This window comes from Leptodactylus fuscus, chromosome 10 (assembly GCF_031893055.1).
Source record: "Leptodactylus fuscus isolate aLepFus1 chromosome 10, aLepFus1.hap2, whole genome shotgun sequence".
In the NCBI taxonomy this organism is placed as follows: domain Eukaryota; kingdom Metazoa; phylum Chordata; class Amphibia; order Anura; family Leptodactylidae; genus Leptodactylus; species Leptodactylus fuscus.
The window spans coordinates 16,817,689-16,831,896 of record NC_134274.1 but is presented as its reverse complement, the minus strand read 5'-3'; the positions used below and the strand labels follow the sequence as shown (position 1 = coordinate 16,831,896).

The window sequence follows — 14,208 nt, the reverse complement described above, 5'->3', positions numbered from 1 at the left end:
ACAGTGATGTCACAGTACAGAGATAATACACACAGTGATGTCACAGTACAGGGATAATACACACAGTGATGTCACAGTACAGGGATAATACACACAGTGATGTCACAGTACAGGGATAATACACACAGTGATGTCTCAGTACAGGGATTATACAGTATATAACTTTATTACTAATATTGATTACTGATTTATGTTACTGATAATGTGATCTGTACGTTGTTTCTCAATCTCTAATTTGTGGTATAATATAATTCACCGTCAGATTATATTTTCTTACTGACAGGTCAGGACGACACTTCGCCCATCTGTAGAGTTGGAGGAGAGACCATGTGATGACTGTCAGTATAGCAGCTGCCTCTGTGTAGACGGGAGCAAAACTTTCTACTGGAACCTGAAAGCCTCCAAACTAGGTAATGTCCTCCAGGGCAGGAGATGTGTCCGGGTAATATTACAGAAGTCCTCCTGTACATCAGGTGCCAGTGACATCCCTTCAGTACCACAGAGATAGACTGAGCCCTCCTATCAGGCCACGTAGAGAGGCTGCCACTGGACTACTGCTGACAATCATATGGTCATAGTTTCTTATAATAGTCTCCACTAGGTGGAGCTCATTGCATACTGAGTGATATCATTTAAGTTCACTATAAAAACCCTGAATTAATTATTATGCAGATAACTCCCCCTAGTGGCAGATGCAGGCATTCCCTATTATTAAAGCAGATGTGCTATGTATCTAAATCTGATCCCCCAACATCCTCCTGACCACACACCAGATAATGGAACTTACAGCAAAAAATATTGTAGTCACCTCTACTATCCAAGATGTTCAACTGGGCCTTATGGGTATTGCTGCTGCCTGTAGGTTGAAAATGCAGAGAACTTTACAACATGAACTGCAAGGCAGATTTATTGTAGCGATTTCTGTCCCATTCATCCGTACAAGCATTGTAAACATCCCCATACTGGCTAATAGACGGTACCATACTGGCCGCTCCTCCATAATATCACCTTTCCTCTTTTGCTATATCCAGGAGAGGTGAACATTACTGTGACCACAGAAGCTGTGGATACAGAAGACTTATGTGACAATGAGGTGCCTGTTGTCCCCAGGCAGGGGAGCATCGATACAGTGGTGAAGCCTCTGCTTGTCCAGGTCAGTTTTTCTTTAAACCATTTTAGGCTATTGGGTTCATGTCATGGAGCACTTCAGGATTACACACTCTAGCGGGTAGAGTCGCCCCGGACCACCCATTAACACAATGTCTTCAAACTGTAATTTCACCAATGATCTTACAGTCACAGCTTTTGTTGCACTTTTTACAGTGTTTTTGGTGACCTAAATCTCTATATGATAAGTAGAAAGGACAAGCACCAAGATTAAAGGGGTCGCACCATTAAAGATATTTATCCCCTATACACAGGATAGGGGATAAACATCAGATCACTGTAGGTCCGATTGTTGGGTCCCTCAGCGAACAGGAGACTGAAACCCCATTGCCTCCATCTGGTCACTGGCATACTAGCGCATTTGCGTGAAAAGTTCTCCATGTACTAGTATGGGACTACCAGGGCTGCAGTCTCCGACAGTGTCCCCAGCCCCATAGAAGTGAATGGAGAAGTCATACAAGCACACTAGCGCTCCATTCGCCCCCATTCTCCTTATCTCAGACCCTCAGTGATCTAACACTTATTCCCTATCCTGTTCATAGGGGATAAGAGTCCTTAATGGCACAACCCCTTTAATTCCCAGCATGCCCATGGCTACACAGATTGCCAATCCAAACTCCAAATATTGTACAGGAAGGTCAAAGCAGTACAGAGGCTTGAATCAGGATCAAAGTGCACATCATGCGACGTTTCGATAACATTGATACCTGCTCAATAAAGGCAGTGAAATCTGCAGAAACATTTCATAATGTGCTTGGTGATGTATCGGCCTTGATCCAATAAAGAAAACCCTTGAAGTGAAGCCTGACCTTGCAGAGTGCTGACGTGTGCATGGACCTTATATGACAGTACATATAGTCCGTCTTTATGTGCATCCATGAGGTTCTGTATACCACCCCAGAAGCATTGCTTTTGTAACATGGCATATGACAGTGTATCACAAAATGTTATCTATGGATGTCATATAAAGTCTGTATATGGAGTTATGAATCTGCACCACACAGATCCACAATAAGACCACGTGTATGAGCCCTGGTATTAGCATATGGCAGTAGTACAGACATCTTCTATGTATCTTGCTATTTTTGACTGTATATCTCCATATTTCTATTCTGCTCAGCCAGGAGGAGTCCTGGAGGAGAAATCGTACAGCGCTCTACTGTGCAGCAAAGGGGAAGGTAAGAACGGAAATGGATTACATTAATGATACTCCAGCCGTGAAGGAAAGGGTTCATTAGTTTCTCCACCTAGTCTTAGTCTGTATGGCAGTACATGAAGGCTATATAATTGGAGTTAAAAGATGTCAGAAATTCAGGATACTAGCATTGAATCCATATTGGCTATGGTTAGCATCCCAAAAATTCGTTTTTAGTCTTTATGAAGCATTTCATTGTATATTATACTTTAGTGAGAACATGCTGTTCATACATACGGTAAGTACCACTAGATAGGTCTGTAACTAGAAGCTGAATCCTCAGAAGCACAATGTAAAATGGGGATCTTTGGTTGTGTAGCAGAAGTGATGGCCAACATTGCTGTGTAGGCCGAACCTAAAGAGATCCAACACACCAGAGTTTCCAAGAAAGCTTAGTGTTTTTTGTAACCTCAATGTCTGGTTGAAGCCAAGACCAGAACAGTACAAGAACATCTCGTCTATGTCTGAATAAAGTCCATCGAGGTGCTGTGTTTTATTGGAGGCCCAAAGTCTTGGATCTCCTTCATCGCCCAGTAACAAAGTGGAAGCTTGTACTGAGTCTTTTGCATAGGATGACAAGTGGTGCAGCAGATCCATATCTATTTATGTCTCTCTTTGTCCTAGGTGATTCCAAAGTGGAAGAGATCTCACTGAAGATTCCCGAAAACATTCTGGAGGATTCTGAAAGAGCCCATATTACAGTGATTGGTAAAACTGAATTCTAATAGCTGTATACTATGTAGGATAGAGGCAACTTCTTGGAGAAAGGAGCAAGCTGTCATTTTATTAGTGAGGAATTATTCCAAGGTTCATGGAAAAGGTGTTGAGAAGAAAACATGAACCAGTTCTTGGGTACAAAACTCATCACTATAATGGAGATTCCAGGATCCCTCTATTTCATATGCTGTACACCAAATGTGGCCCAACCCTTAGATGTATAACATTATTGACCAAACTGACCAATTTTGACGGGTTCAGGTAACCAATAACTGTTTAATGTGTATGGGGCCTCCTCGCTCACCCTCTACAGGACATATTGGAGGAGATCAGGATCAGCCAGTTGGATATCAATTGCCCAGTTCTTTTCAGATCGGGAGCCGACTCCGTGATTTCTCCCTCCTCTCTGTTAGATACACATACACTGCTCGGCCGAGTATATATGTGTATATGGGATCATTCAGCTAACCTTGTATGTTTGCCTGAAGAGAGGAGAAATGTTGCACCAGATTACATCAGCTCTATTTTTTGTAAACCTGGAGAACCTCTTAACCAACAATTCAATCCCAACAGGAGATCTGATGGGCACAGCAATGCAAAATTTGGATCGTCTCCTGGCCATGCCATATGGATGTGGAGAACAGAACATGGTCCTATTTGCCCCTAATATTTTTATCCTACAGTATCTGGAGAAGACTCGTCAGCTGAATAGTGAGATTAAAGACAAAGCCACCAAGTTCCTGGAGAGCGGTGAGTGGGTGATTAGATAGATAGATATTGCATACATGAAGGTGGCTATCCCCAGTCATCTGGAGCTTTACAATACTGCAGTTGTTTATCTCCTCTTTAAATGTTGAAAACAACTAGACAAGTTTGGTACAAACTACACCTTAAAATGGCTTAAAACATAGTATAGAACACTGTCAGGGCTCCTAGGAGCCCATCTATAATACATAGTGTATGACACTGTCAGGGCTCCTAGGAACCTATCTATAATACATAGTGTAGAACACTGTCAGAGCTCCTAGGAACCTATCTATAAAACATAGTGTATAACACTGTCAGAGCTCCTAGGAACCTATCTATAAAACATAGTGTATAACACTGTCAGGGCTCCTAGGAACCTATCTATAAAACATAGTGTATAACACTGTCAGGGCTCCTAGGAACCTATCTATAATACATAGTGTATAACACTGTCAGGGTTCCTAGGAACCTATCTATAATACATAGTGTAGAACACTGTCAGAGCTCCTAGGAACCTATCTATAATACATAGTGTAGAACACTGTCAGAGCTCCTAGGAACCTATCTATAAAACATAGTGTATAACACTGTCAGGGCTCCTAGGAACCTATCTATAAAACCTAGTGTATAACACTGTCAGGGCTCCTAGGAACCTATCTATAATACATAGTGTATAACACTGTCAGGGTTCCTAGGAACCTATCTATAATAAATAGTGTATAACACTGTCAGGGCTCCTAGGAACCTATCTATAATACATAGTGTATAACACTGTCAGGGCTCCTAGGACCCTATCTATAATACATAGTGTAGAATACTGTCAGGGCTCCTAGGAACCTATCTATAATACATACATTATTAATTTTTTATTATTATTATTATTATATTTTCCATTGATATATAGTTCTGTATTTTATTTCTACATTTCCATTCAGGATATCAGAGAGAACTGACTTATAAACGTGATGATGGATCATACAGCGCATTTGGGAAAAGAGACCAAAATGGAAACACCTGGTAAGTTAATAACTGTGTAGTGTAAGGTCTCCAAATAAGTCAATGGATGAAGAATGTTTGGGTCAGGACGCTATCAGTGGTGAAGGATCCTCTATTATTCTCTATGGATTACCATGGAACCATATGTTGCAATGAGGTGTAAATGTGAACATGTAAGAACATCCTTAAGATGTGATTGGGTCATTCCGTAAAAGTGGAAGATGCAAGTCAAGGAGTTCTAGATCCAACATAACTAATGTTTTTCCTCTTTTGCCATATATGTATTTCTTTTGCAGGTTGACTGCCTTTGTAGTGAAATCCTTCAGTAAGGCTCGGCCGTACATCTTCATAGATGAAAAACACCTTCAGCATTCCTTCTCCTGGCTGAAGGAAAACCAACAAGCCAATGGCTGTTTTCGGAGTGTGGGACGACTATTTAATAACGCTATGAAGGTACAATGGAGCGATGTAGCGTATATTAGCTGTATGAACAAGCAGCGGCATAACTATCCAAAGCAAATTTTTGAGTGGAGCCCCCTGTTCCCACATGGTATAATGCCCCCTTTTAATGGCCTTCACACAGTTAAATGCTTTCTTTATTGCACCCCACATTGTATAATGCTCCCTTTACTGAACCTCCATGGTTCTTTTCTTATCTTATGCAATGGGCTGTACATGGCATGGTATGCAGTTGTATGCAAGAAGATTGTCTACATTTTGGTTATCATATATCAATGTGATCATAGTAATGGCAGGTCACACCTATCCTGGGCACAGTATGGAAATAAAGGATGCAATTAAGGACGTAAAGCTATCTATGCCGCCATATTTCAGTGTCTATCATGAATTAGAACTTGTTGAAACTTTTGGTAATTTATTCTGTCATTGTCTATAACTTGGTTGCAAACATAGATTCACGTGTGATATTCTGCTTTCTTCAAGGGTGGAATAACAGATGAAATCTCTCTCTCCGCATATGTTACCATAGCTCTGCTGGAGTCTGGAGTATCTAAGGAGGTAAGGGATCCAAAGCAGTGATATCATTCTGGTTGAGTTGAAGGTGATGGATATTTGGAAGGTCTTCAGTACACCGATGGAATATACATAATATGTGACCATGTGTGTAAAACTATTTTGAGTTGGTGGCGAACCTCAAAAATCTTGGGTTGGATATTTTTGGAAAATTTGTAACAAAACCCATTCATTACAAACTGGTTTGCTCATATCTGATACCCCATGGACACCCCAGGCTACGACCCACTGGTGTCCATCATTAGACAGACCTGTTTATATGGTTTAGCCTATTCTTCTGTTGAGTCTTCCCACCTTAGACACTCTATGCTGTCTATGTCATATAGGTGGAGGTCCTCAGCCTATATCCTACAAACCAAGACAAGATAGTCAAGAAATGTGATGTCGTGGTTATTTCGGCATATTCTATTAAGATATAAACTTATCTTTCAGGATCCTCTGGTCAGAGATGCCGTGTCCTGCCTGGGGAAGGCAGCCGGGAATATCACTAATGTATACAGCCAGGCACTGATGGTATACGCCTTCACTTTATGTGGAGAAACCAAGCTCAGGGAGGATTTGATGGACAAACTTGAGGCACAAGTTGTGAGAGGAAGTAAGTGAAAGTGATATGTATCCATAAAGGAAACCTTAGCCGTAGACAGATAAAAGACACATTAAACATCGGCAGACATCACATCGGAGGCTAGGATTTCTATCACCCCCGGCAAAGATTCAGTTTCCAGCCTTAGCTGTAAGGGAACCTGCCATGTTGGTAACGCAGTCTGATCTGCAGACAGAAGGTTACAGATACACAATTGTATTTATTCAATGCATAGTAACATATAAAACCTATAGGTTGAAGAAAAGGAGAATCCCACCTAATCGGACCACCTTTACCCCAGCACGGAAATAGAATTTAAAAAAAAACACTCAAGAATCAGGGCCATAAAGTGACTTCCCTACAGCATCTAAACTATTAATCCAATAAGCCAAGTTTTTTTAGGAATGCAACCACATGACCCCGAATGAAGAAGAAAAGCCTTTCCAACACTAATGTCTTATTCACTAAACGCAACGATGTAGGACCTTCATATTGATCCAAACTTTAGCAATTTGTAATCGTACAAATACTTTACCCAAGGAAGAAGAAAAATCTGAATAATCCCTAAAATTCAGGAAAACGTCAACTGGATCAAATTGGCATCTACTAGATGGCACCTTGGTCACGTAGGGAAAATCCACAATTTTGCATCCAGTTTTCTGAGAAAAGATTCCGTATAACTTGATATTTGTTGATGCAAAACTTTACCCTTCTTGGGCTTAGGAGTCGAGTGGTCGTAACTACTCATTGAGTGAGACCACCAACTGGACTCCAAAGTCAAAAACTTGCAGTTTTAGAATAAAACATGATAAATTAGACAGAATCTATATAGTAAATACTCAGACTTACATGCTATATGCAGATCATACAGCATGGTCAACACTTCACCAGGACCCAGGGTGTACATCACATGGTAACATTGGATAGTGTTGGTTAGTGAGGCTTGGTAAAGGCAGTCTTACCATCCATACTATTTATCTGTTACGAGTAGATAGACAGCGGCACTGGGAACGAGCGTCCAAACCCCAATCTGAAGACTCCTACTGGCACCGTGCCCCGTCAGCAGAGGTGGAGATGACCTCCTATGTGCTCCTGGCTCTCCTTTATTGTTCAACCCCAGACTTGGTCAAAGCTGCAGAAATTGTGAACTGGTTGAGCAAACAGCAGAATCCATATGGAGGATTCTCATCTACGCAGGTACAGAAGTCATTACTGTGGCATACTTATACAATTATATAGTTCACTATTTCTACCAGGCAAATGAAAGGAAATTTGCAGTAACTGTTCCCCTAATGTCAACGTAACACTCATTCATACAGGACACGGTGGTGGCTCTTCAGGCTTTGGCCAAGTATGCAGAGGCCACATATAGCGATAAAGGAGATGTGACTGTGACGGTGACATCCAAGACAGACTTTATGAAGCAGTTCCATGTAGATAACAATAACCGGCTACTTCTACAGAGTACATCACTACCGGCTATACCTGGAGAGTATACGGTGACATCTTCTGGAAGCGGTTGTGTCTATGTACAAGTAAGTTGAACTTCTACCAGGTTCTTCATTCCTGATCCTCCATTTATAGTCCACATAATCTTCAACTGAGCTCATTGTTCCAAATCAACAGACAGTCCTGAGATACAATGTCCCTCCACCTAGGCGAGAGGAGACCTTTAAGATTAAAGTGGAGGCTCAATCGAGTGACTGTATAGAAGATCCAGTGACAAAGCTGGAGGTCAAAATCACTGCTCAGTAGGTGTCCTCTACTGTCCTGTCCATGTATGTGATATGTCATGTCATCATCATGGGAATGTTTTTCTATACTTATGTCAATTTTTTTTGTATTGTCATAAATTGTCTTCAGGTTACTTATTGGTATTTTTACGCTGTAGATATACAGGCTCTCGGGAAAAATCCAATATGGTTGTTATAGACGTGAAGATGCTGTCTGGATACATCCCAATAAAGAGCACAGTGAGAAAAGTAAGTTCCTATTTCAGCCCTTTGTACACAACCTATATGACAAAGCAGAGATCCCGTTTGGTTCCTTTAGTACTGACTCGTACAGGCTTCATGGACTTCCCTAAAAGCAGTGTTCTTAAGGAGTGGGACAAATTTTTCAGGTACTGGAATGAGTCTGAGAAATTCAGGGGTTATATGGTCTGGATTGTCAGGTTGAGTCACATTTTATAAATTTAAAGGGAACAGAATCAGATCAATATCAGATTACTAGGATCCCGACTGATCAGATGTTGAAGGATCTGAGCTCTGTGGTCTCTGTGTATAGTTGGGTCTACCAACACACCATCTACTTCCTAGTAGTGGTGCATGGTATAGTAGCTTTGTTCATTCAAGTGAACGTCATGACCAGCTCAAACAAATGGTCTGATCCCAGAGAACCCTTTAAGAAGAATATTATCTTGTTCTATACGCTGATCTCTATATATAATGTAAGTTTATATCTGATGTTCTTTTCTTCACAGTTGGAGAAGGATAAATTGATAAAGCGAAGCGACATCCAGACTGATCTGGTGACCCTGTATCTGGAGGAGGTTAGTCCACAGACTAGACGTCCACCATAACGCCCGGCTGATCTGTGATGCTAATATGTGTCTGTCACGGAGCGAAGGTATACGTCTTCCTCCGGAAGGTCTTTTGAATCAACACGGACGCAAGAGGTCGGGAGACAACAGCAATTTATTGTAATCCACAAAGTTAGTAGCCGGCGGCGGTCACATCAACCGTAATAACAATAAGTCCACAGAAGTCACAATCCAATGATAACTTTGGTTCCTTGGTCCTGTAACTAAATTCTGGCTCTCTGCAGAGCTGTGCACAGGCCGGCTAACACATACTAACTCCAGCTACAACTATATACTAAACTGTTACTTCCTATATCTGGGGGTGGGAAGGGCTGAGTCACAGATCCTTCCCCCCTCACCTATGCCAAGGAGAGCAGACTCCCTGTCTCTTTTGAACAATGCACAGTCCAACATCTTCTTGGAGACAAGGATCAGATTATCTCCACCCATTGTCCTCACTGGTCCTCACTAGTTAGAGGGATTTGCATACAATGTGCTAACACACTAGACCCTAATCAGCCAACTACACACTGATGTTTACAACAGGTTAGAGAATACATTCCACATGAAATATATATTACACATTGCCTATAGTATAGACTCTAACCATCCCGTGACAACCCCTCCCCCTCTCAAAACATGTGCATGACACAATTGGCCTACACAGGTAAATTGGGGAATGCACATCAGTCTCTATAGCTCATATGTCCTCCTGCCGGGATAACCCATCTGCGTTCTGGTGTTGGTTCCCTCGGCGGTACTGAATGGTAAAGTTGTAGGTTTGAAGGGCTGGCATCTGGCAGAAAATCCGGTCGATCCATGTTGGCGTCTCTCTGAGCTTGGCTTCGGGTCACTGCTCCCACAAAGTGGCACTGTAGATTTCCAACATCGTTGCCTAACAGAACATCGGCCGGCAGCCCGCTCATCACACCAATTGTGCATCGTTTTGGTCCATAACCATAGTCGAGTTCCACGGTAGCTTTAGGAATACGTCTTTGAGTACCCCCTGCCAACTTGATAGAAATGCCAGGGCCCTCCTCTAGGGCCTCGGGTCGCACAACTCGGGGGTCCGCTACCGTTAGGAAAGCTCCCGAGTCCCGGAATCCAACAACTGTTCGGCCATCCAGTAGGACCTCCTGCAAGTGCTTCCTCTGAAGGTTTGCGGGATGTGTGGCGGAAGGCTGAATCCCATAGACCCCTGGAGGTGGAACAGATGGGTCATTCATGGAGTCATCTGGAAATGGGGCCAAACTTTCTGTCCTAGGGGTGGTTCCCAGGTAGTGAATAGGCCGGGATGCCACGGTGGCCCGTGTCCCCATGTTAACAGGGCAACTAGCTTGCAAATGTCCAGGCCGCCCGCACCCAAAACATCTGCGCTCTAGCATTCTTCCAGTAGGTCGTTGTCTAGGGACAGGGTTGTTCATAGCTGGAGGCCGATGGGCTGGGGCAGGGGTAGAGGGGGAATTGTAATCCTGAGGCCGGGCACGAAAGGTGGTTGGCTGGCTGAAGGGTGTCTGGCGGACTGTGGTAGTTTTCCGCTCCTCTGCAAACAACCTCTTCCACTGCGGCTTGATGGTCAGGCCCTCATCTGCAAGGGAAGCAGCTTGCTCCACTGTGGCTGGGTTCCGTTCCAGCACCCACTCACGGATCTCAGCGGGGCACTGGGAAAAGAACTGTTCCTTAAGTATGACTTGGAGGACCTTATCGACTGTGACAGCCTCCTCTCCTTCTAGCCAGCGCTTGCATGCTTGCTTCAACTTGTGGGCGAACATGTGGAAGGAGCTTCCCCCATTGTAAGACAAAGAGCGGAACTGAACTCGGTAGGACTCTGGAGTGACTGCATAATACTTCTGCACCGCTCTTTTAATGGCCTCATAGTCCCGCTGATCACTAGGGTCCATGGCTCTGAGAGCTTCCGCAGCCCCATCTCGTAGGTGCCCCACCAGATACCGGACCCAATCCTTCTCTGGGACTTCCATCAGGCGGCACTGGTGTTCGAAGTCCTGAAAATATCCATCAACATCCCCAGCCGCTTCATCAAAGGTCTTGAAGTGTTTATGGGAGACATATGGTGGTTCTCTCACTGTTGGGCTGGGGGTCGACGTTTGATTATAATTCCGCGCAGTTATCTCAGCCATTCGCATTTCATGCGCCATTCTTTCCTTTTCATACGCCATTCTCTGTTCCTCCTTCTCCGTTTCCTGAGCCCTCTGTAATGCTCTACTCCTTTGCTCTGCAGTTGCTTCTAGCCCCAGCACTGCCAATTCCTCCTCATACAAAACAACCCATCTGCTCTTTTGGGTCTGTACCTGCCACTCCCGTATCTCTACTGTCTCCTGGGGGCAGCCCTCCTCATGGTCGCTTTGCAGGGTCATCTCCTCCAGTGCCTCGATCAGTTGATCTTTCGTTCTTGCCTGGTAACTCAGGTTTAGTTCCCGGGCCCTTACTTGTAGACTTGCCATAGTCCAGTTCCTGTATTCTGAGGTTGTGGCTCCATTAATCGCTGAGCTGCTGTAGTCCATCTCGCTGTCCGCTGTTGATCCCACCGCTGCCAACCAGTTGTCACGGAGCAAAGGTATACGTCTTCCTCCGGATGGTCTTTTGAATCAACACGGACGCAAGAGGTCGGGAGACAACAGCAATTTAGTGTAATCCACAAAGTTAGTAGCCGGCGGCGGTCACATCAACCGTAATAACAATAAGTCCACAGAAGTCACAATCCAATGATAACTTTGGTTCCTTGGTCCTGTAACTAAATTCTGGCTCTCTGCAGAGCTGTGCACAGGCCGGCTAACACATACTAACTCCAGCTACAACTATATACTAAACTGTTACTTCCTATATCTGGGGGTGGGAAGGGCTGAGTCACAGATCCTTCCCCCCTCACCTATGCCAAGGAGAGCAGACTCCCTGTCTCTTTTGAACAATGCACAGTCCAACATCTTCTTGGAGACAAGGATCAGATTATCTCCACCCATTGTCCTCACTGGTCCTCACTAGTTAGAGGGATTTGCATACAATGTGCTAACACACTAGACCCTAATCAGCCAACTACACACTGATGTTTACAACAGGTTAGAGAATACATTCCACATGAAATATATATTACACATTGCCTATAGTATAGACTCTAACCATCCCGTGACAGTGTCTTCTTGTTTGTAGCTCGGACGAAAGTCTGTCAATCTTTCATTCCTTGTTGAACAAGATATTAAAGTCAAGGACCTAAAACCAGCCGTAGTGAAAATTTACGACTACTATGAGACTGGTAAGATGGATTTATACAACTGTGAAGATACTTGGTGGGCCAGTAAGTAGTCGTGGTCAGCTGCAGTTTATTATAGGACAGGAGGCCTCCTCCAAAGGGACCAGCCAATTGGAAAATGATATTGCATTGTCTGAAGTTTGGCATCAACGTGAGACTGTCATTGGAAACAGGACATGCTTTGGTATTAATACAGTATAGGGGTAATACACCCCCCTCTTCTGACTTCTGGGAGATGTCATGTATCTGGGATCACCGCTGAAGCCTGTGACTGGGGCTCAATAGTCACATGTGGCACACTGGGCATCATTATGTTAATCTAACCCATGTTACCGCTGAGGCCTAATCACAGGCCTCAGAGGTAATCCCAAGACACATGATGTTACCCTGAAGGCCAGAAGTGGTGAGGGAAGACGAGTATAGCTGTTTATTATATCTACACCTCCCTTGGGTCTCCACCTATTATACTCTGGGGTCTGAAGAGGCCTCACAGTATAACAACTTCACTTCTAATTTGTGACAAATTTCTTAGGCCCAAAATAAATCCTTGGGACAAACTGTCCAAACCTGAACCTGAAGCTCAAACAAAACAAATATTCTGTTAGGAACCTGACGCAACAATAATCACTGTAAATCTTGGGCAACAAGAATCCCCAGGCACTGAAGCAAAAACAGTCCTGAGTGTACTACACTCTCCTAACCAGAGCGGAACCAGGCCCCGGAGTCCTTCGCCACAGCTCCTGATGGTGGAGTTGGACTTGGCAAAATCCGGGGCCTATATCCACAGTGGCCCAGAGAGCGCTGTACACCCAGCAAACCCCAAGTAAAGAGGACCCAGAAAAACCCAGACACTAACCTCAGTGGATGAAGTTCAGGAGAGCAGGTCAACACGGAGAAACAGACATACAGGGCGAGCAGGTAATCCAAAGGTCACAATAGGTTCCAGAGTAAGCCAAAGCGTAGTCAATCAAGCCGAGTCGGTTCACAGGAGGTCACGTAGTAGCAGGAGGGAGAGGCTGAAGCGTAGTCAGGAGTGCCGGGTCATACACAAGAGGTTGCGGAGTAGCCAAAACATGAGTCAAACAGGAGAGGTCAGGAAAAGCCGAAGGTCATGCATAGGAGGTCAGGTAAATGCCAAGTCAAGAGTTTCAAGAAGAGGTTGTCTGTAAAGCAAGCCGGGGGTCATACACATACAAGAAGGTAATCAGGAGTACAAGGACAGGAGGACGCTGTGGAGCTGATGCCATGGGAAAAACAAATAACCAGTGGTGGGCCAGGGTCAGAATGAGGCCTAAATAGTCTCTGGCCCGCCGCCGACCCCCCAATCGCAGAAACAGAAGGTCCTGTCACTAGAGGGAGACTGGAACCCCCGCAGAGCCAAGTGGAGGTTCTGGCCCTCCTCCATGGCGCTGAATACAGAGTGGGCCGGGAGCCTCCGCAGGGCGAGGGGAGGCCCATGCCCGCCCTAACATATTCAGAGGTACGCCCGTCTCTAATAACCATATGTATAGGTCATAGTGTGCCATTATAAAGTTGGACCAAGCAATATATGTATGAAACAAGTTAATAGTCTCGGTTACGTACCACTGGTTGATATTCTACTGTCAAGACACGTATAGATATACATGCTCAACTCATCCAAAAAGTGCATGTGTACTGATAGAAGAAGGAAGAAAACCACTCGAGGGAGAGTTAAGAAGACCTCATAGATAGACATACAGATAGATAGATAGATAGATAGATAGATAGATAGATAGATAGATAGATAGATAGATAGTAATATCTTATGTTTCAAACTAGCAACCTTCTGATTTTCAATACCTTCTTTTAGATGAACACGCAGTTGCAGAATACAATTCACCTTGCAGCGGATAGTAAGACCAAACCCATATACATGAAGGTAACAAAAATGTATAAAATTTTCT

At 43.9% G+C, this 14,208-nt stretch overlaps 1 protein-coding gene across 1 annotated transcript in view; it reads left to right on the top strand.

Annotated features, from left to right (window-relative positions):
- LOC142219109 (alpha-2-macroglobulin-like) overlaps positions 1 to 14,169 on the top strand; it is a 28,449-nt gene extending 14,280 nt beyond the window's left edge. The window contains exons 20-35 of the mRNA XM_075288075.1: positions 284 to 410; positions 1,032 to 1,153; positions 2,288 to 2,345; positions 2,987 to 3,070; positions 3,653 to 3,829; positions 4,762 to 4,843; positions 5,119 to 5,275; positions 5,765 to 5,839; positions 6,287 to 6,449; positions 7,429 to 7,634; positions 7,757 to 7,972; positions 8,064 to 8,188; positions 8,329 to 8,419; positions 8,920 to 8,988; positions 12,184 to 12,286; positions 14,115 to 14,169. Of these exons, the coding sequence (XP_075144176.1) occupies positions 284 to 410; positions 1,032 to 1,153; positions 2,288 to 2,345; positions 2,987 to 3,070; positions 3,653 to 3,829; positions 4,762 to 4,843; positions 5,119 to 5,275; positions 5,765 to 5,839; positions 6,287 to 6,449; positions 7,429 to 7,634; positions 7,757 to 7,972; positions 8,064 to 8,188; positions 8,329 to 8,419; positions 8,920 to 8,988; positions 12,184 to 12,286; positions 14,115 to 14,158 (1,899 nt within the window). The 3' untranslated portion in view covers positions 14,159 to 14,169. The remainder of the gene's footprint in view (positions 1 to 283; positions 411 to 1,031; positions 1,154 to 2,287; positions 2,346 to 2,986; positions 3,071 to 3,652; positions 3,830 to 4,761; positions 4,844 to 5,118; positions 5,276 to 5,764; positions 5,840 to 6,286; positions 6,450 to 7,428; positions 7,635 to 7,756; positions 7,973 to 8,063; positions 8,189 to 8,328; positions 8,420 to 8,919; positions 8,989 to 12,183; positions 12,287 to 14,114) is intronic.
- Positions 14,170 to 14,208: the final 39 nt, after the last annotated feature.